The following is a 21,770-nucleotide window of genomic DNA, read 5'->3' as shown; positions in this document are numbered from 1 at the left end:
ATATATATATATATATATATATATATATGTGTGTGTGTGTGTGTGTGTGTGTGTGTGTGTGTGTGTTGCCTGGTAAAGTATCACACGATTATCGTACATTAGCCTACAGTTATATGCAAAATGTTCAATCTTAATGACTCTGAAACCATATTGAAATGGGTCATATGATGCGATTTCTTGTTCATAAGAAATGTTAGAATGCAGCTAGGGTCCAAATATGAGACGGCAAGTTTTAAAGTTGAGACACTCACACACAGATATAACGCATATTTTAAAAACTTTGTTGTATAAAAAGTATATTTATTTGCAACAGTTATGTTAACAGCAATAATACTATATTTCTGGTAAGAACAGATATTCAGCTGATGGACACGCGCTGCGTTGTCTCGGGAACATCCCAGGTGAAAATAATGAGGAAACTACGTTGTCTTTCGTTGCTCCCTTCATCAACATAATGGCACACAAGTGCCCCGCTCCCTCCAAAGTGCCCAATTCAAGGGCTCTGCCGTCTGCCCTTTTAAGAGAGTAGGGCATAGGTAATGCTCACGAGCAATAAGCACGTCCCAGCCGTCCGTCCGTCACTTATTTGGGTTCCCCGGAAACATTTCCGTTGTGTTCTGTCCTATTTCCAGCGCGTTTCTGTATTTGTTTGTGTTGTGAGTATTTGGAGCACACATGTGTTGTGAAACTGATGAAGATGTTTTCTTAATTTGCGGGTGTTTTTCTATTTGCATGTGTTTTCTTCAGTTGCAGCGCGTTGAGCTCTCTCGGCCACCGTATGTATTAGATCTGCAGAGTTACAAAGCTCAAAGTCTCAAACCCAAAGAGATATTCTTTGTAAAAGGTAAGGCTCAGACACGCCTTCCTAAAACGCTTTGTTCAAACACGCCTCCACAAATCTGTGGGAACAGAGTTTCATAACACTGGCCAAATGTATACGTAAAGAAAGAAGGCATAACTTTTATTCTCGCTGTATTGCTGTTGCCGCCGGCGCCGCCATGTCGTGGAGACGCTGTGTTTTTCGTTGCGAAAGCCAAACGACTTGTTTGGCCTTCCCAAAAGAGGACACAATTAGAAAACAGCGGTTAAGCTTGATTTACAACATCGTTGCAGAACAGTACAACCAAAATATTCGACTGTGTGCTGCACATTTTTCGGACGACTGTTTCCAGAACCTGCGAGAGTACAAGGCCGGCTGTGCACAAAGGCTGATTCTAAAAAGTGGGGCAATTCCATCTTCTTAAGTAACCTTACAGTCTGGCGCTTCTGACTCACAGGCACAGCTTGTAAGTATGTTTTCATTTTTTTTAAGAATTGGCCACTGACTATTCAAATGCGAGTTTTGAAAAGTATAGAGTAGCGCTTGTTTGTCGTTTCTACGATAACAAATGCAGACATGGTTTTATGTTTACATTGTGTTCTCCCCCATAGCGCAGCGCGATGTGAAAAAAAAGACAGTATAAGTCATTTTAATCCGTAATTATGTCCCCAATGAAATAAAACCTTACCAATCTGATACGTTCTGGTCCAGTCGCAAACTTGATCGATCAGCTTGGTAATCTGCATTTTCCGGATCAGATTCGGGCTCGACTTGATAGCTGTAACTTAAGTACCGACATTATCACCTGTCATTATTGCTTTGGGAGCTGATGTTCCAAATATGGTAAGGGGAGTGACATTTCCGTCACACACTTAAGGTATTCGGGCCAATCAGAATGCACTGGATTGCTGGCCAATTAGAGCACACCGTGCTTTTAAGAACGATGAGCTTTGTAAAAATCTACGCGTTTCAGAAAGGCGGGGCATAGAGGAGCAACAATACTGTACGGTATGTGTAAAATAATGACTTTTTTTGTAACCTAAAACCACGTAAGTACATTGCATTAAACCAAATAATGTTGTTTTTAGAACCGTCATGACTCTAGCTTTAAAAGTATTTCAGCATACTAATCTTGGTCTTACTAAAGTGTGGATTGTTTTGTTCACTAGATGGCAGTGTACCATCTAGTTGACTGTCGCTTACAAGTAGTTTGCCCCAAGATCAGTACAGAACCAGTACAGACTGGACAGACAGTCACCAAAACTCAAAAGTCGATGATGATGATGATAATAATAATAATAATAATAATATAACTAGTTGCTTATTAGCATGCATATTACTAGGATATTGGCTGTTTATTTGTAGCCTATTTATTAAGCACATTTTAATGCCTTATTCTTCATGACCATTTTCTACATCCTATATCCAGCCCAGTTCATACCCAAACCTTACTATTAATAAACAGCAATTAGGAGTTCACTGAGGCAAAAGTCGTAGCCTAGTTAATTGTAATAAGTGTTATACTTGTTACAGGCTATATTCTAGCACGTAGGTTACAGTCTTTCCAACTACGTACATTGAGGAAGTGTTTAAAAAGCAAAATCACTTGTCACTTAGGAATTAAGACATTTGATGGCTTGTGAGGGGGAAATGTCATCAAAATAAATTGTATTGTGTGCAGTCACACACTTTCTTAGTCAGACTTCATGTCATGCTTTGTGGGGTCAGACATCAAATTCACCGGATCACAGGGGGCGTGGCTGCAGTCAGAGCGAAAGAGAGAAAGGTGTTGAGTGGGCGAGGCCGTTTAGGTTATTTGCTCAGAAATCGAGAGAGAGAGAGAGAGAGAGAGAGAGAGGGGGCGCCTATTCTTCACCGCCGTCCATCCAATGGTGAGGAGCAGACTGAGTCGCTATGGTGACGAGATTGTTTCGACGGAGGCTGTGATGGGTTGACAGGTGCGTGACAGTCGCGTCTGTGCAAGCATGTACGCCAAAGGCAAGAACAGCGTGCCATCGGACAGTCAAGCCCGAGAAAAGTAAGTTATATTGAGCAGGCGGTGGAGGAGGAATTCTCGCGGTCACATCTGCAGTCGCGCGCACACACATTTGGACAGAGAAGACATTTAAAACACAGCAGCTGGCGCGTGTACGTTACGCTTTGCTCCTCAAGTTACGCGCTTGCTGCATTATGAGAAAATATGTATGTATCACTAAGTGTGGTCCTGTATTAGCTTATATGATTATCAAGAATAATTTAGTTTCCTTCAACGTTCTTGAGCAGTCGATGGCAGAATCTTTCTTAAACAGCACGTAGTTAACTTACTCGGATAGTTTGCTTCGCTTTTCCTTTGTACCAAAGTGTTTTATGCATTTTGAGTGACCTTTCAGCTGTCCATCTGAATGTCTCTTGGCTGTTTTTCAGTGTTTTAGAAATTTTGACTGATCGTAAACAAATCAGGCTTGGTTGTGTTATGTTATGTTGTTCTTAAAAGGTGCTGTGCAAGGTGTTTACATGGTGTGTGCAAGGATACTCAAATAATGTCACGGTTATTGGTAGTTGACAAATAGCATGGACATTAACTTTTTTATCAAGATTTTAGGCTTTACACGAAATTGTTTTTTTTTTCAGGTGGTTTAACCATTCATTTTGGTTTCACCATCTGGTTTAAAGGGTTAGTTCACCCAAAAATTATCGGCGGACGCTGGTCATGTGTGTGATGCTGGCCAATAGTGAGCTTATATATTGTTATACGTACAACCCAGAAGCGATGTGCTGTTACACTACGTGAACTCACTCAGAGGCCCACACAGAAGAAAATGAATAGTTGAATAAAGTCGTTATTTTTGTTTGTTTTTGTGCACAAAAAGTATTCTTGTCGCTTGATAAACTTATGGTTGAGCCACTGTAGTCACTTGGACTATTTTAAACATTGTCTTTACTAACTTCCTGCGCCGGCAAGTTTCAATTACATAGAAGCCTATGGAGGAGTGATCAGCTCTCAGATTTCATCAAAAATATCTTAATTTGTGTTCCGAAGATGATCGAAAGTCTTACGGGGTTGGAACAACATGAGGGTGAGTAATTACTGACAGAATTGTCATTTTTTGGGTGAACTAACCCTTTAAGGTTTTCTTATTTTTTGCTCTTCACTTCAATAGTCCAGTGTTGTGATATTCTCTTTTTTTTTTTTTTTTTTTTACACATAAGTTTTACACATAAAGTGAACATCACCTCAAATTATGTTCATTCACATGAAGTTATTCTATATAAGTATTAGAAACAGCTTTTTTATATGGACCAACAAGCAGTCCTGACATCACAGTTCCAAACTAAATTCATAGTCAAAGACAACACTAAGGCCTGGTTTCAAAGACATGGCTTAGATTACACCAGGATTAGTTCAATTAGGACATAGCTTTCTAAAATATGCCTTAGAAAACGTTACTGGTGTGCATCTTGAGAAAAACAATGGCACTGACATATTTTAAGATATGTCAATGCAAGTTGCTTTCTATTAAAACAGCTCAAACATGCATTTTAGAACTATAGGCTTAAGCCTTATCTGTGAAACCATGGGTTTAGGTGTTATATAAAGTGTGGAAGGTGGTGTCATTGTATTGTATGTTGGGTGTTGTCAATCCCTTAACAAGTTTAGGCCGAGGGCCACGCATATATCTGTCTAAACTTTAATTTTAGATTATCCTCTACATTTGAACAATGACAGTTGAATAATATAACTGGATTAAAACAAATGTATAGTGAAGGTAAAACTTGTAGGCCTAGTCCTATATTGAACAGCAATCTTAAGCATCATCTTAACTTATAAATTGCTCTGATTTTAGACAGCTGTGAAGACCAGCAAATATTTATAAGCTCACCCTGTAGTCAATGGTTTGTAGGCCTATCTCAGTTTGAGGAGTCACATTTGTTCAATCTTCACTATCAGGAACGTGATTAAAACTCCCCTATAAGTAGCAATTTGACCTAGATAGCCACTGCGGTTAGACTTCCATAGTTAAGTATTCTCAAAACTCTCTATGGTTTTAGGGCTTCACTCTCTATATATAAAAGGTCCCAAATTAACATTTGACAGCTGCTAAAAGTGAGTAAAAATTGGCTTTGGTAAGTAAATAAAATGTCAGCTGGGCTGTAACTTTATTAGGAACTACAACAAAATATGGTTTAAACTCTCACTGATGTAAGTGATCTGAGCCATTCAAATCAAAGACATACAAACCGTCTACTAAAGAAAACACCTGTCACAACGTGTCTTCCAACAGCTTTTAGCTCAGTGGAAAATGTACCATAGGATGTTTATCTAGAATGCCTGAATTCTTTTCTTCTCCAGAACTCCATATGTGGAATACACATTTGAGCTGCCACAACAAAAAAGAATGAAACAAAATCAGAATGTTTTTTCTTTTTCTTTTTGAGTTTCCATAGATAGGCCTATTCGAAAGGAAAAAGTTCAATAATTCAGCTGTCATTGAGATATAAATGTTTTTTTGTTTTGTTTTTTACATTTATGCATCGGCAGATGTTTTTATCCAAAACAATTAACACTGCATTCAAGCATTTTTTTTTTAACATTTTTTTTTAATTTTATTTCATGCATTACCTGGAACTCAAACCCATGACCTTGGTGTTGCATCAGCAGCATCATGCTTTTTACTGTTTTAGCACCACAAAAACATTTTTACAGTTTCATTACAGTTGGAGAAATATTTATGACCCATAAATTGTCTTAAACCACTGACCATTGGCAGGTGTGGCCAAAAGTTCATTTTGAATCCTGCATACATACACTTTAAAATTTTGTTTCACTAAATACTTTTATATACTTGTACTATAAAGTTCCAGAATGATGCCTCTCAAATATATGTTCTCTTTATATTTTCTAATGTGGTGAAAAGTGTAATTCCTCTGTTCTGCAGTTTTGTTCAGTTTTTGTTAGAGAATGACTGGTTGTCGTTCCTGCTGCTGGAACAGTTTTTCCGCAGAGTGGTTGGCCTCTGATATTTCTCTCCATCATTGATATGCAAGCGGCATCACACCGGCCCTACTGCAAGGTTAAGCAACCGTGACGGCATGGCTTAGAAACCGGCTAGGAGTATTTTCTCTCTGTCTTTACCCTGTGTGTAATACAGCCTTCCTTTTTTATTCACAAATCACACACAGTCTGTGTGGTCCTTTAGTTTTTCCATGCGTCCTTTGACCTATTTGAAATCCAACAAAGTTAAGCGGTTTCTCCATTATTGTCACTTTGGTCTATGTCTCCTGTAGTTGTAAACTAGACTAAGATCCTCTGCTAAGATTGTGTTGTAAGTTCTTTTCCAGAGCAGCACATTTTCTCCATGCTTTCATCTGTAAGATAAGCTGGCATTTCCTGTTGTCGTGGAGAAAGGCATTGTTTCTCGAGGTGTTGTGCAGCATGCTTTGGTCTAAACCCCCGAACTTCTGGTTTTCATTCAGACTGTACACATTTTTTTACCATCTACAGCACATGCCTGCTCCAGTCAAACACCATTTAAAAAAAATATTAAACATACACTTATAAGCTGTGTTGTATTTTATTTTTTATAAAATGATTTCTGTTGATCAAAGATGAAAGAAAACCACATTCATATTAACCTAGTAGAGCATCTTAATTAATCCAGAATAGGCTGAGGAATGTAGCATTGTTCTGTCCACACAGGATATGAGTTTCATTCCTTAGACTTACCTAGATGGACTTTTCCCCTCTGAAATTGTTCTGTTGTTCTTTCATAGCTCCATTTTTTCCCAGCAGTGTTTTTCCAAACAGACTGATTTTTTTCCAACTGACACCATTTTAAAATTCAGCCATGAACATGATTTGCTTAGAAATAAATGTACAAAACTAAATTGAGTTATTAAATTGACCAAATGTGATAGTAAAGACCTTTTCATTGTAACAAAAAAGTTTCTATTTCAAATAAATGCTGTTCTTTTGAACTTGCTGTTCACAAAAATATTAAGCAGTACTATTTTCAACATTTATAATAATAACTGTTTCTTGAGCAGCAAATCAGAATATTAGAATGATTTCTGAAGGATCATGAGACACTGAAGACTGGAGTAATGATGCTGAAATTTTAGCCTTGACATCACAGGGTTAAATTACATTTTAAAATATATCAAAATAGAAAACTTATTTTAAATGGTTATAATATTATTATTTATTTATTTTTAAAAATACCTTTTTACTGTATTTTTGATCAAATAAATGCAGCCTTGGTAAGCATAAGAGACAAAAAAATCTTACTGACTAATTTCTTAACGCTTGTGTGTATGTAGCCTATATAATGTATTATACGGTATCTTCTGCAAAAATATGCATCCCTGTACTCCGCCATTGTCTGTTGGCTACACATAAAAGGTCAAAATGACCATAATGTGTATAAGTGTATAATGCTTCAAATGTTTAGTTAAAGATGTCAGATACTGATGTTTCATTCACACTGTTTTGTTAAATAAAAGCGACGTAATCTGTCAGCTATTTTACAAACCATGGATACGATCATTTTCCACCGTTATCCTCATGTCACTCTCCTTCCTCCTTTTCAGCTCTCACCATTAATCATTTATGAGTTCCTGCTTTCCTGTCTCTCCTCTTCTACCCATCTCTATATTTGTCTTTCTGTGTTCATCCCCTGTTCTCTTTCACTGCAACTACAGTAATGTGTCAAACACATACCCATAGACAGATTTGTCCCAATGATACAAATGCACACAGAGACACCCCGCTCTCTAATGTCTCTTGGGAAATGAATCTGTTTGCATCTAGCGAGTGTATGGCAGTAAATGAAGATGTTGTCAGTTCTGGAGAATGGGAAAGAGCGCTGTGTTGATGGGATGAGGACGCAGCATGAGGTTAATGATGCACTCTTGCCACTGTTCTGTTCTGTCATTATTACCTCTCTTTATATCATTTCTCATATTGATTGTATAGCTAGTGTCTTGAGCTGTGAGGTCATTTTATTATTTTTTATTTATACATATTGATCTAAATAAGTGCAGATGTAGTTATTAAAGTGCCCCTATATGCTATTTTAAAGTTTCCTAATGTTGTTTTGGAGTCTCCTACAACAGGTTTACATGCATCAAAGGTCAAAAAACTGTTTCATTTTCTCATAAAATTAATTTGCACATTACTACATTTTCAATGATTCTGAAATGACTCGTCAGATGAATCAATCTCTCTAAATCCATCCTTTCTGTGAGCTATTCTGCTCTGATTGGCCAGACAGCTCAGTCTGTTGTGATTGGTCTACTGCGTACGTGTCGAAACAAAAACGCCCATTGCCATAACATCAGCTCTGCATGTCCTGAGGCTTCCTACATCATAAACTAAACACAGTAACGAACAATGACGTTGATTTTACCATATCAATCCGAGCGCGAGTCCGATGATGAAACACTGGAAGAACTATTCATTCAACCCGAACCTCCATCGCAAGGACGACTCGAGCAGGACGTTTCTCAGTGATATGCTACTCAGTTTGAGGCACATTATGAGATGTTGCAACTGTAATTCCTCACCATCAGCATTAACAAGTGCATGTCCATCAACGAACCGATTATTTTACTTGTACTTATTTATTTACCAAGTATTTTTCTAATTTATTGCAGTGAACATGTGGAAACTGTATCAATAACAGTGCATTAGCCGAGCTTTAGCGTGAATGACTGATGAAATATAAACATTGGTAAAACAAGTCTTGCTCCATGCTTAATCTTTACTCAGTTTTGGGTAATAGTGGTCCACAACTGATTAGCAGAAGTATTTCAGTAAGAATGTGAGTAACAAGTTAGCAGGAGACCTACACAATATAAAACTAAAAACTAAGTATTTTGAACACCATCTTTCAAGAGCAAGCGGTTTGCGAATCCTGCATTGAACTCTGAGATTTGAGAAGCAGTCGTCAGTGAAAAAAACTGGCTTTACCTTCACATTATAGAGCACAGCGTCTTCTCGACATGATGCTATCCAGTATCCACAGGAATCAGCTGCAGTGTTTGAGGTTCAAGTTTTCCCTGGTGCCTGCGCGCACAATAAGTGGGCGGGCAATATGCTAATGTTTTGTCTTGACGTCACAACGAAACAGCTTATGACTCGTTTGAAAAACAATTAGTTTCATTGACTCAGAATCGACTCTTACCTTTGAAAGACAATAATTTTATATATGGTGCACTTTCAGATTTAAAACTGTGTGTCTTCATTCATAATTTGACACAAAATATTGATTTAAAAAGGAGTTTATTGATTTAAAAACAATTGTATTGCTTCCGCTAAAGAAAATATTCCGTTCCGTCTCTACGGTTAGAATCCTGCATCCATAGCAACGCTCTGTTTTTCATGGCAACGGTGTGTTATACTTAGCAGCGGTCTGTTATCAAGAAATAACAGACCGCATTCTACATTAGAATTCAACCAAGCCATGTAATAAATATATATATACCAGATATATATAGAGCCCCTTGTCTCTGTCAAACAAAAAAATTTAAGAAAACAAAATTCCTGCTTTTTCATTAATTCAGCTTAAAGCACAACGTAAATGATCTCTATGTCTATGTAGGTCAACTTTGTCTAATTGGAGTTTAAGGCAGGCATCATTAATATTGCCCATACTGGAATTAAACTTCATCTAACTTGACTGCAAGACATGAATAATAGCTCAAATTGTGTGACTTGTGGAGAAGTGCTATTAGTTTTTAAAGCAACTTACACGTGTCTAAAGCTGCATTTCCACCGAAATTACACAGAACAATTTGTTCCAGGAACTTTTTTCTCCCCGAGACCTGTTGCTTTCTGCGTATACACCACAGTTTAAAGTACAGTGAAGATTAGGCAAATTAGTCCAGTGACGTAGGACTGCAAGCACCTCAACATATTTTAAAACCTATCAGCATGTTCAGTGCCCAAGTCCCACCCCCGAAAGTTCCTGAACTTTGAGAAAGTACTACCTAGCAAGCAGGGACTTTCTGAGGGGGATTTTTTTTTTTTACCCGGATCTTCATTTAGATCCTGCTCCTGTGGTTGAAAGAAACACACCAAGTACCACCCCATAGTTCCTAGTTCCTTGGGGAAAGTTCCTGTGGTGGAAACGCAGGTTAAGTGATATTCACCAGATAATGAAACAAAGTGAAAAAATCTTGTAAACTTTGAGGGAAGATTACTTTTTTACTATGACCAGTAAGCGACTTCTTGGTAACTACCCAGAACCACCAAGCAATGTTCTAGCTACTATTCAGAACACCATAACAACCAATATCAGTACTGTGGCAATCATACAACACCTAATAGACCTTATAATCCAGAGAAATAAGGTGCAGCCATATATAATTTTGTCTTTGAACTTCGGTTATTGCGGTAGTTCTGTATACTTATATGGCATCGCTGTCGAAGAGTATTTAGCTAGTGAAGTGGATTCACTTGTTGTAGAGTTAATGTAAGTTATCATGAGCATTGATAATGTTTGAAGCAGATGTAGTGTGCACATCCAGACACTTTTTGGCAGGATGTCATAACAAATGTCTGTAGACCGGAAAGATTTTAAAACGAGCGGTTCGTTCATAAATCCGTAAGATCTTACCTTCCTGCTGTGGAAACACAAACCGGAAAACAGAACACAACCAGCACAGTGCTGAAAAGGTCTAGGCTATTGGAGGAAAATGTTAAAATCTCATCTTAAAGTTGGTGAAGTATGTCTGTGCTCAATAACTTTTATTCTTAAACTCTTGAAGCCTAGTTTCTTTTCAGTTTGAAGATTTTGGATTTTGCTCATTTGGAGAAAGGGGAAGACTGCCCAAAAGATCTTCTCTCTGTCTCTTTTCTATCCTTCATCATTAGAATATGAAAGTTTGCTGACAGTCTCAGGAGGATTGATTCTCAGGAGCTCAGGGCCCCCCGTCATTCCTCCAATCTCCAAATCTCCTCCCTCAATCTCGCTTGTGTGTGATCTTGTTTTGCCAATGTTCCTCTGTCATTATTCCACTAGTACTTTTCTTCTCTTGCACAAACACTGTCTTATACATTGTAGTGAATGTTCGTCATATTTTTTATTTTTGTTTTGTGTGCGTGAGTGTATGCGCATACTCTGAACATTTGGAGGTCATTCTGTGCATCAAGTGTGTCTGCAGAAACAAGCAGGAGAGAGAATACGTCGTCTGCATACATGTGAAATATAATTAGATTTGACTGTGCCTGAAAAAAAAAAAATCATAAGGTGCTGCTGGACTCTGCTGACTCAGGTTCTCTCACGCTTTCATGGAGGATACTAAAAAAAAATCAATATGAAAGTACATATGAACCTCTATACAATGAACTTTCACCAATTCAAAAATAACCGAATGTTATTGCAGAGAAATGGAACTCTTAAAAATTCCAAATGAGATTGTAAAACTGAAAGTGAAATGGTGAACTGAATAGTAATGGAAGACTGAACACTCTGTGAACTCAGTGTTTGCCCATAGTTTGTCTTGATTATGATATCCAAACTAGGACTTCAGTTGCCTTATTAAAATCACATATGGGTTGCTTAACCATATGAGATGATACACAGCTAGAAGGTAAAGATATGGGTTCAATTAAAAGCATAGTGTATCCAAAAATATATTCCATCTTGTGTCAGGAATTTATACATATTTTTTTCCATATAATGAAAGTGAATCAAAAAGTGGGGTGCCAGAAGTAAAAATGGCAGATGACAAAAAAAGCACCATCACAACTATAGCATTAGTCCGTATAACTACATTCTTCTGAAGTCATATGAACAGAGTGGAATTAAAGTCATTATTCACTAAAAATCTTTCCCTCTGCTGTAACTCTCAAATCTCGTTTGTGCAATATTGAAAATGGACATTGCCAGGTTCATGGTTTTGTTTAGTGTGGTTTAGTTCAGGGCTGCGTTCAGCCCCGACAAAACGTTGCACAACGTTTTTTAAACAGAAACGGTGATGCGTTGAACACACTGTTCTGATGACGCAAGAGTTGCAACTATGGCAGCTGAGAAGGCCATTCTTTGTGTTCTTTGTGAAGAATTTTCGGAGCCTGATGAAGTCGGTATAAATATGTGTTTAATACTACAAAATATGCCCGATGTTACAGTTACTGCACTTGCCGCCCAGAACAAAAGAGAACATCCCAATCGAGTGAAGGGATTGCTGAAACTGAAATGGAAGCACACATCTTACCTAATTCAGACTAAAACACATCTATTTAGCCTCACATACTGACTTTATTTGTAGTTCATACTGTTTTAATACCCTGTATTTTCTTTCTCATTTTTAGGAAAAGCACTTACCATTGTTTATTTCTATACCAAATGTCATACACTTGCAATGAAGCTAAAAACTACATCATTATGTTGATATCCTATATTTTTACAATAAAACTTACGACAAACATGTCTTCTAATATCCTCAGTTGTTGCGTATACCGAGCTGCATCGAACACATTTGTAAATTACTTTCCTTGAACCCATTGTGCGAGTTCACTTTAATACCACATGCTTTATATACATGTTGCTGCGGATTGGACTGCAGTTCTGACACACCCACCAAACAAGAGAAAACGTATCTCAAACCCCGTTGCACACCAGTCAAAAACATGACGTTCAACCCGGAAACCGTAGCAAAACGTTGCGCACCGTTTTGAACTTGAACGTGCCCCAGTTCTGTTCTGTCTCCCTGTCATTATTTGATCTGATTTCCTAGTTTGTCACCTAGGTTACCGTTAATTAATAATTCTGTTCAGCTGGTCTTGATTAGTTCCCTTTGTTTGCTCTTTGTATTTAAAGTTAAACCCTGTGTTTCATTTTGTTCCTGGTCTTGTCTTGCTTAAGTGAAGTTGATAGTGAAGTTGTCCTGTTTGTTTTTCTCCTGGATAATTAAAAAGACTTTCTGCATTCATTTTGAGTCATGTATTATACTACACGTGACACACATACGATATTGAACATTTTCATATTTGGTGAATTAACACAAATTTAAATCTTTCAGTCTTTTTTTCTCACACAGACCTCTCATATGGCTTCAGGGGACTTGAAATTATATTGCATGGGTACTTTTATGTAATTTTTGGAGCTTAATTGGTCACCATTCACTTCCACTGTATGAAAAAAGTAGTATTAACACTGCTAAAAATCTCCTTTTGTGTCTCACAAAATAAAGTCAGCCACACGGGTTTGGAACTACATGAAAACGTGTAAATGATGACTGAATTTTCATTTTTGGCTGAACTATCAAGTTAAGTTACTTTGCTATTTCAAAGAGGGCATGATAATCATTTCTAATTAATTATTTTAGGAAACTGAACAATTGTGTTTTATTTAACCATTGGAACAGGACCTAAGATAAAGACATCCTGAAGGATCTTATACAGTATATGACATGATGATGCTTTTAAAGTAGGTTTCCTCAATATCTTTTTAATTTTCTGTCTCTGCAGGCTAGCTCTATATGTGTATGAATATCTGCTACATGTGGGAGCTCAGAAATCAGCGCAGACCTTTCTGTCAGAGGTAAGTGAACCATTTATTTGCATTTTTACTAAGACCTTTACTGTGAATAAGGTGGACAGTTTAAGATGATGTACTTTTTAGGAGGTAATATTTACATGTAGCCTTACAGTACCAGTAAACAGCTCCTATGGAACCCTTACTGTTCTCTGATCCCAGCTTAATTTAATTACACTGGATACAAAAGCACACTGGCACTAGAAACTGGGCAAACTGTTTCTGTTTAATGGCACTGTCTCATGGAGATACAGCGGGGGACTGTAAGCTCATTTACACAGATTCTCCTAAGCACTGGGTGTCCACTTGCTCTGCTCTTTAAATGAACATTGTTTATCTTCAACATGAAGTTAATGGCTTGTCATCCTCTGGAACTGTGTTTGGGAAAGAGATGTTTATATCAGTGTCCACGACAGTTCACTTACTGATGACATGATCACTGACAAGATACAATTGAACAGTAAAAGTAAATGCAGATGCAGATGAGTGTTCTAGCTCTGAGTCAAGTAAATATTTGCGAATGACAGCAGATCAGATAAATACTGGAACAGAACAAAGAGAGATGAGGGAAGACTGGCGCGATGACAGAGGTAAAAACACAAAGGCTGGCCCACCACTCAGACGTGAACGTCAACAAGCCAGACAGTGCTGTCGTGACTCAGTCCAGCCTCTGTGACTAAGCCACCCGCCCCGTCCATTGTGGCCGGTTTCCTTTGCGACTCCTGTCTTTTGCCACCCCGCTCATGTAACCAGTTCCCGCTGGACTCGAACCCAAAAATAGCAGTGGCTCTCGCAGCAGTGTATTGAGATAATGTTGGGCACACCCGTGTTGTTTATGGCAGCTGTCGTCAGTGCTTTAATGTAAACCCATCTCACATGGTCAGTGACTAAAACTGATGATCTCATCAAGATGGATGGTGTTTTCTGTTCCTGTTTAGTCTTAAAGAAAGAAAAGAGTTGAGGAGAAAGGAGAAGGATGTGCAGAAGGTCTAAGCCTAAAGTATACTTATACAGATTTTTCCCGTATCCGTACAGCCAAACACACAGGCTTTCAAAGTATACTTCATTTGAAAGCACTCACAAGCACAGGTGTTCGACACATGCACACTAGAAAGTTTCATCCTTGTTCAGTTTCTGCACTATTTCTCTCCAGAAGTTATGAGCTAAAAAATGTCTTTGTACTTGTTTAAACTAGAGTCAGCATCATGAAATCGCGCAGACTCTGATCAGCATTGCCGATGGTTCTGTGGCTTACATTTTATCATTTTTTTATGATGTTGCAATTATTTTTTTTAAATTAATTTAATTATAGTTCTGTCACTACAGTTCTCTGAGTCTTTGGCATGGTAATGGGTATGACAATGTTGATATGTTTGGTTTGGCGGATTCGAACATAATAAAGTAATTTTCGAGGCATGCAGTTCAAATCCATTCAAATGACTTTCGAGTCATTGGTTCTCAAGTCAAAGTCAAGTCATTTTATTCATTTAGTCACATAGGCCTAAGTCACAAATTTGCTACTCGTGTCAGACTCAAGCCATGCAAGTCGAGACCCCTACCTCTGGTTGTTGCCGTCTCCAGTAGTTTGTTGTTGTTGCATCAGTCATTCAGTCTTTCTTTTTCAACTGTGAAACAATGGGTGCAAAAAAACCTGTAGGTTCTTTTGTTAGTGGATCGTACATTGTACGTGCAGTTAGAAAAATCTGACCGTGCATGTACAGTACCTACATACTATGCTGCTGATGAAATTTGGATCACTTGCACTGTGTGCATACCCTTGCATACATGTAAAAACCAAAGTATACTTTAGGCTTTAATGGCTTGATAACTGACCTTCGCCAAATCCAGCCTGTTTACTGACCAGTCCTACCTTAGCAACTGTTGTCATCCGCCATGTTTTCAGACAAGTTTTTGCTCTTTTTCTAAACCTATGGAAGTCCTGTGTGCTTGAATAGCATTAAACACTATTTTCCAGAAATTATACAACTTCTTTGTCACTTCTTTGAAAATGTCCAATTCCTTCCAAGTTAACAACCAAGGAGGATGGAGCTTAGCGAAGTGTCAGTTGGTTAACTGAATTGAATAATGACTGAGTCACACTGAGACTGTTTCGAACAGATGCCAAGTTACAGTTTTATCCCTCAGATTTATTCTAGGCACCATGTTTGACTCCGAGTTCAGCTCTCCATAGCAGAATTTGCCTTTAATTATGTTTAAATCACAAAGGGAGCACAGGTCAACTTGTCACTGAATCTTTATAACTCTTCCTTTGTTCTCTGTTTAACTCGGCAGATCCGATGGGAGAAGAATATAACATTAGGAGAGCCGCCAGGGTTCTTGCACTCATGGTGGTGGTAAGAATATCTGCTATCAGATTTCTTTAGCACTATGTGAATGGGATTAGTGTTCTAAAATACGTTTGAGTTATAATTTTTAGAATATGAACGTCTGTAATTTCATGGGATCTCTAGTTGATACTGAGGTGGAGTGTTTATATATGGATGTGAGGATTATGGAGATCATGTTGTCTGGATGGGTGCAACACGAAACCCATTTAAAAAAATAATAATAATATAATAATATTACAGTATGCAATATATTAATTAAGGGAATTAATTAAGGTAGTGTAGTTTGTGATAAGACTCTCTTTAATGTTTTAATTCTTAGTACTTGACATATGTTGTATTTTTCATTTTACTTTTACTTACTATGAATGGTGATAGAATGGTTAGATATGGTGATAAAGAAATATTTCTTATAATTATCAATGTTGAAAATTATAATATTATCAATGTTATTATTATCAATGTTCAATGTTGTGGTGTGCTTAATTTATTGAATCTTTATTGAAAAGAAAGTTCAAAAGAACAGCATTTATTTGAAATCTTTTGTAACATTATAAATGTCTTTACTGTCCATTTTGATCAATTTAATTCATCCTTACTGAATAAACATATTAATTCCTTTCAAATGCCAAGATGCCAAGTTACTAGTTAGTAATCTTACTGACCCCAAAGTTTTGAATGGTAGTGTAAATCACAGACATTCTCACCAATAATCAATTCAATTTCTCTGAGGATCCCCAAGTTAGCTGAACAGTATATGCTTTGTAATTTATACAATGTTGTGCAAGAAAACAGACATATTTAATTCTGACAGGATAAAAAAAATCTCAAAGTACATCTGTGAAACAAACATTTCCTCGGGGAAAACTAGTCCCGTCAAAATAGAGCTTTAATTAACTGAGGATAGTGATTCATTCTCGCACTGCAGTATTAGTCTTTTTATATTATATTGTGCATCTTTTATCGCAGTGTTTTCTGGGACCTCTACTGTGCTGCTTCTGAGAGGAGAGAATCATGTGAACACTCAAGTGAAGCCAAAGCTTTTCATGACTATGTGAGTATAAATGCGTTCACCTGCAATGAGGATTAACAGGATGTTGTGCTGTTACCATGATTTTATTGGCTGCTGCTAACCACTAATAAACTAATTAATACATTTCACTGTTTTGAACTGTAAACAAAACCAGTAGGAATCCACTGACCTATAGAACAGCACTGAGTGATTTAGAGCTGGTCCCTGAGAAGCCTTGCAGGATAATTGTGAGTGAGTGTACAGCTCATAGAAGGAGAGGTAAGGAGAGCAGGAGGGGAATGAAAAGCGGGAAGGATGATAAATTGGTGGTCCGTGCTTGAGGCATTTGCAATGATGTCATACATTTGCGGTCATCATGGCTAGAGGGAGGAGGACATATTGACCTCTGTTCTGAGTGTGGAAGAGAGAGAAATAGAGATAGCAAGTGTGATTAGATTAAAGGCTTGTCTATAAGAAATAATGACCCATTTGGGTTATTTCAAAATGAGCATAATAACCTCATTGTTCCTCTAATACCGCTAACACTGACTCCAACTACAAGTCAGATGCCTGTTTATCTACCACAAATTATATTGACTTCAGGACCAGAATCATCAAGATTAACTGCTGACCAGCCACGGCTCATTACAGGAAGAGCCTCCACTTTTAGTTCATGTGTCAATCATGTGAAGTGCCACACTGATCCTCAGTCATGCATGAATTGATAAACACATGTCATTAAATCATATAATCCTCTAAAATGAGTCATGGCTACATTAGACATATTTCCAGAAGTGATTTCATCTTAATTAACATATATACATATATATATATATATATATATATATATATATATATATATATATATATATATATATATATATATATTAGAGGTGGGAATCTCTAGGCACCGTACGATTCGATTCGATTACGATTCAGAGGGCTGCGATGCATCTTTTTTTTGGTGTGACTACTTGGTACTTTTAAAGCAAAGTATTTCTAATGACCCATAAAGAATTTACTTCCAATACTTCCTATATTAATTTTATTAATAAACAAATGGAAGTGATTTGGCAAGTCAACTGTAAAGTTACATTTGCCAGCATTTGTCCCAACATAGCAAAGAACCAACAGGAAAATAAATGTGTGCTTCTACTATTAGCATACTTGTAGTAAATGAATACAAACTTCAGCATATTCTGAATCTCTAGCATTTAATAATATAATTTTAACCAACATCTTCCTGTTATGTGCAATGAGCAATATAATCCTTCAGACAAAAAAACAAATAATTATTTTGCTGTAGCAAAATCACAAACAGCTTTCTTTCAAAAATATAGAATTATGTAGCAGCAGCTCTCATTCAAAAATCATGCTTGTGGACATACGCATATTCTGAATAATTATTAACATACAAAGCCACTCTTATAACTTACAACTAAATAATAAAGAGTTATGACTTGACATTTTTGCTGTATACCACAATCAAAAACAGCTTATACAAAAAAAGTAAATGAACATCTGCAGAGAGTACTGTCAAAATGTAACTTTTTGTGAAATGCGCTGATACACACTGATGAATGGATGAGAGATAAATAAATTAAATTGTATTTCTTTATTTAATATAAACACACTTTATTTAATTTTTTTTTATTATTATACTCACATCATTTACATTTATTAATATATTTTAAATAAAATTAATTATTTTTTTAGCAAAATTGTGGTCTCTATATTTATGTGCTTTTTAGCAATACAACAGTAATGATTTTACATACACAAATTGTCATATTGTCACTTAATATACAAGTCCAAAATGTAAACTAAATCCTGCTGAACGATCCACTGACTCAACCTGCATTGATTTCCATTGTTTAACTGCCATTTTTAGCATAGAAATATTACTGCTGTGCTTTAAGTGCTTTTCAGATTATTCTCTCCTGCCTAAACGAGGACATTCCATTTCCCTGGCAATCATAAACGCACTCTATTTTTACCCACTCTCCCACATTGTTTAAAAAAAAAGAAAAAAAGAAGGCAGACAATGACTGGTACTCTGTTACTTTTCTGTCGTTTTACACAAATTGAATGAAGCCTGAAACTCTGGAGATCTGTTGGATTTTGTTAGTGTTATTTTGACCGAATAGGGCTACACTTTGCATGTGTACACTTTTCCCTCAGTTGCTCAGAGTGGGTCACCTGTCGTAGTGGAATAGTAAACATATTAAATAAATAAATAAATCCAATTAAAATAGTCATACAGATAGTTTTCGAATAGATGAGATAACACACAATTGCATCATTGCATTACATATCGTTAAATATAACATGAAGCTGAATCTTCAGTCTGGTGACTGATCATTGATATTCATTGTTGCCAGTGCTTAAATATATTTTAAAAATCAGCATCCTTTTTTAGACTTTAAATGATCTCAATGTTCTTCTCAGTCGAGTAAATCAAATCGTAATACATTTATACAACCGTTAGTGATGAGAGGTCAGACTGTGAGGCTAAATACACAAAGTGAAGTAAAATACTAAACCATGTTTTAATACTTACAACATATTCTGGTTAATCACTTATGCAACAGTTGTGTCCATTCATGCCATTCATCTCATAGCCTGAATAGCAGATCATAAGTAACAGATCTGCTACGTTGCTGCTGCATTAATAGACATACATAAATCCCATAGCAGATCTAGGCAGGTGGAGCTGGGGGAGGTGGAGGGATCTAGAAGAACTCTGTAGTAGGGCTGTGCGATTTGGGAAAAATATTTACTTGCAATTTTCTTGCAATCTGAGAGATATTGCGATGTTAAGTCAAGCTTCATCTCAATATTCTCAATAGTGTGCAGCACACACTCTAAATTAAAGGAGTACAACATGCCTTTAACTGTAGACTATTCCACTACATTGTAGTCTAGCAGATGCAGTGTGCCTTTCAATTAGTGTTCATTTTGTCAGCTGTGTTTTTTTTATTTATTTAGTCTTAGTCCTGTCAAATGTACTTTTTAGTTTTTATCAGATTTAGTCAACCGTGTCCTGTTTTTGTTTAGTCAAGTTTTAATCTACTTTTTGTCAATGCTGCATAATGGTTAAATTGATCATTCTTTTGCTAAAAATTATAATCATAATGATTGTTGTCATTTGAGAAATGTATTTTTATTATTTCATTAGGACAGACTCGCGGCATATTTTTCAAAATTCATCCAGATCGCAGCCTAGTAGAAAGTTTCAAATCGCGATTGCGATCGTTCAGCCCTACTCTTTAGCATGCCGCAGGACTAGCTTACAGCAAACGATGAACTAGACTATTTAAATGTTGAGCAAGCAATCTCATTGGCTGCAGGATCAGCAGAGGCCAATCAGCTTGCGCCATGCGGTAATGATGTGATTGCTTGCAGATTGCATGTAAAGGACCTATCAGCCTGCGTTCAGTTTCATGACTGAACTAGATATTTTACTGTCAACCTGGAAACTGAAAATACATGGTGGCATGAGGAACAACTCATTTTGATTGGGATTGAATATACTAAAACATAAATGTAATATGATGCTATAGGGTGTTTTTATTTACTTTCCCCCCTTTATTTAGCAAAGCTGTTGTATAGAAATGCAATATTATCCACTACTAAAATCACACTGTGTTGTTCCTGACAGTCAGGGAGTGCTCTATTAAATACTGAATATATAAAGAAATTTGTAGATATGTACTGTAGTTTGTAGCTAAAACTACAAGCCGTTTGATTAATCAGCACCATTTAATAAATCAGCAAATCCTGAGCAAATTCTGTGTCAAGTTCTGATAAGCTTTTAACATATTGTCTTTACATTCACATCTTTCATATTCCCTAGTGTTTTTCTCCTGCCTGGCTTAGGGCTTGTCTCATCTGCACTTTCATTTTCTTTGTGTTCGAACAGAGTAGAACACAAACAGCAGCAAATTAAACATGAGAGGAAAAGGGGAAGCACGACAGCATGAAATAGCTTATAATATTATGCAGCCTATTCAAGCATGTTAATGAAGATTTTCACCCCTGAATGGAGAGGGATATTTCACAGTGTATCCACATTCAAGCTTGGATTATTGCTGCTACACTGAATAGTATAGCCTACATGTGCTTTTTTTATCTTTGTTTATCTTAAACGTTTATCTCTTGCCAAAGAAAATCGGGGTGCTCTAGATTTAGATTTTCACTTTAAAATGTGCAGTTCAATCAATGACTTTAATTCATTGTTCTAATAAGATCTGACAAGCATGGCTTAGTGGTCTATTTTTCCTTCCATGTTTTTGAAGCTATTTAACACATTTTAGCTTGACAGAAATGAGAATTATCACTTCTTATGGATGATGATGATAAGGTTAAAAACTTTTACATGTTCTCCATATGTCTCACTGTGTTGTCTGGGCCAGTGTGAAAGGTGATTGGCATGATGGGGTGAATCATTTTATCATTATTGTGTATTTAATCTCAGTATGTTCTGATGCATAATATGAGCCAGGGTACTTTTACACACAACTGAATTGGTATGCACACACAGATGCACACACTATTCTCAGACGTTCCTGTAATGTCTGGTTGGCTGTGTTCCAGAGGTAGAGAAGTGGACTCAGGGTGGAGTGAGTTAGCAGCTGGGCAGGGTGTTCATTGCGGGTTAATTGAAAACACTGTTGTCCTGAAGTAACCCCCTTTACACACACAGAAGTAAACACACCGGTTGGTTAAAGTCTGCCATCTGTAAAGCAGAGAATGTTTCCAGCAGAGAGAGAGAGAGACAGCAGGAGAGGAGATGTGGTGAGGATGACCTCATCACTGCATTAGATTAGACTGCAGATATTATGGGAAAGGTTGTCTGGTGGGTATAGGACTGCATCATTACCCAGGAGGCTTCTGGCTCCATCCTTTATACACACGTTTTCTAAGTAACCATTCTAATGTTGTTCCTTAAGCGGTCGTTTATAAAAATGCAAAACGCAGGGCAGTGGAATGTGAAAAACGTGTTTTTAAATCTTGATACGGAAGTTGGGATCATCTTTTCCTCCCTATTGTGA

At 37.0% G+C, this 21,770-nt stretch overlaps 1 protein-coding gene across 2 annotated transcripts in view; it reads left to right on the top strand.

Moving 5' to 3' along the window:
- Window positions 1–2,638: 2,638 nt before the first annotated feature.
- ssbp2a (single stranded DNA binding protein 2a) overlaps window positions 2,639–21,770 on the top strand; it is a 32,585-nt gene continuing 13,453 nt past the window's right edge. For both annotated transcript variants that reach the window (XM_084113463.1, XM_084113462.1), the window contains exons 1-4: window positions 2,639–2,858; window positions 13,293–13,365; window positions 15,652–15,713; window positions 16,674–16,758. In XM_084113463.1, the coding sequence (XP_083969589.1) occupies window positions 2,806–2,858; window positions 13,293–13,365; window positions 15,652–15,713; window positions 16,674–16,758 (273 nt within the window). In that variant the 5' untranslated portion in view covers window positions 2,639–2,805. The remainder of the gene's footprint in view (window positions 2,859–13,292; window positions 13,366–15,651; window positions 15,714–16,673; window positions 16,759–21,770) is intronic.

Source organism: Abramis brama (assembly GCF_963993115.1).
Source record: "Abramis brama genome assembly, chromosome: 5".
NCBI lineage: Eukaryota > Metazoa > Chordata > Actinopteri > Cypriniformes > Leuciscidae > Abramis > Abramis brama.
The sequence above is the reverse complement of the archived record's forward strand: the minus strand, read 5'-3'. Positions and strand labels throughout refer to the sequence as shown.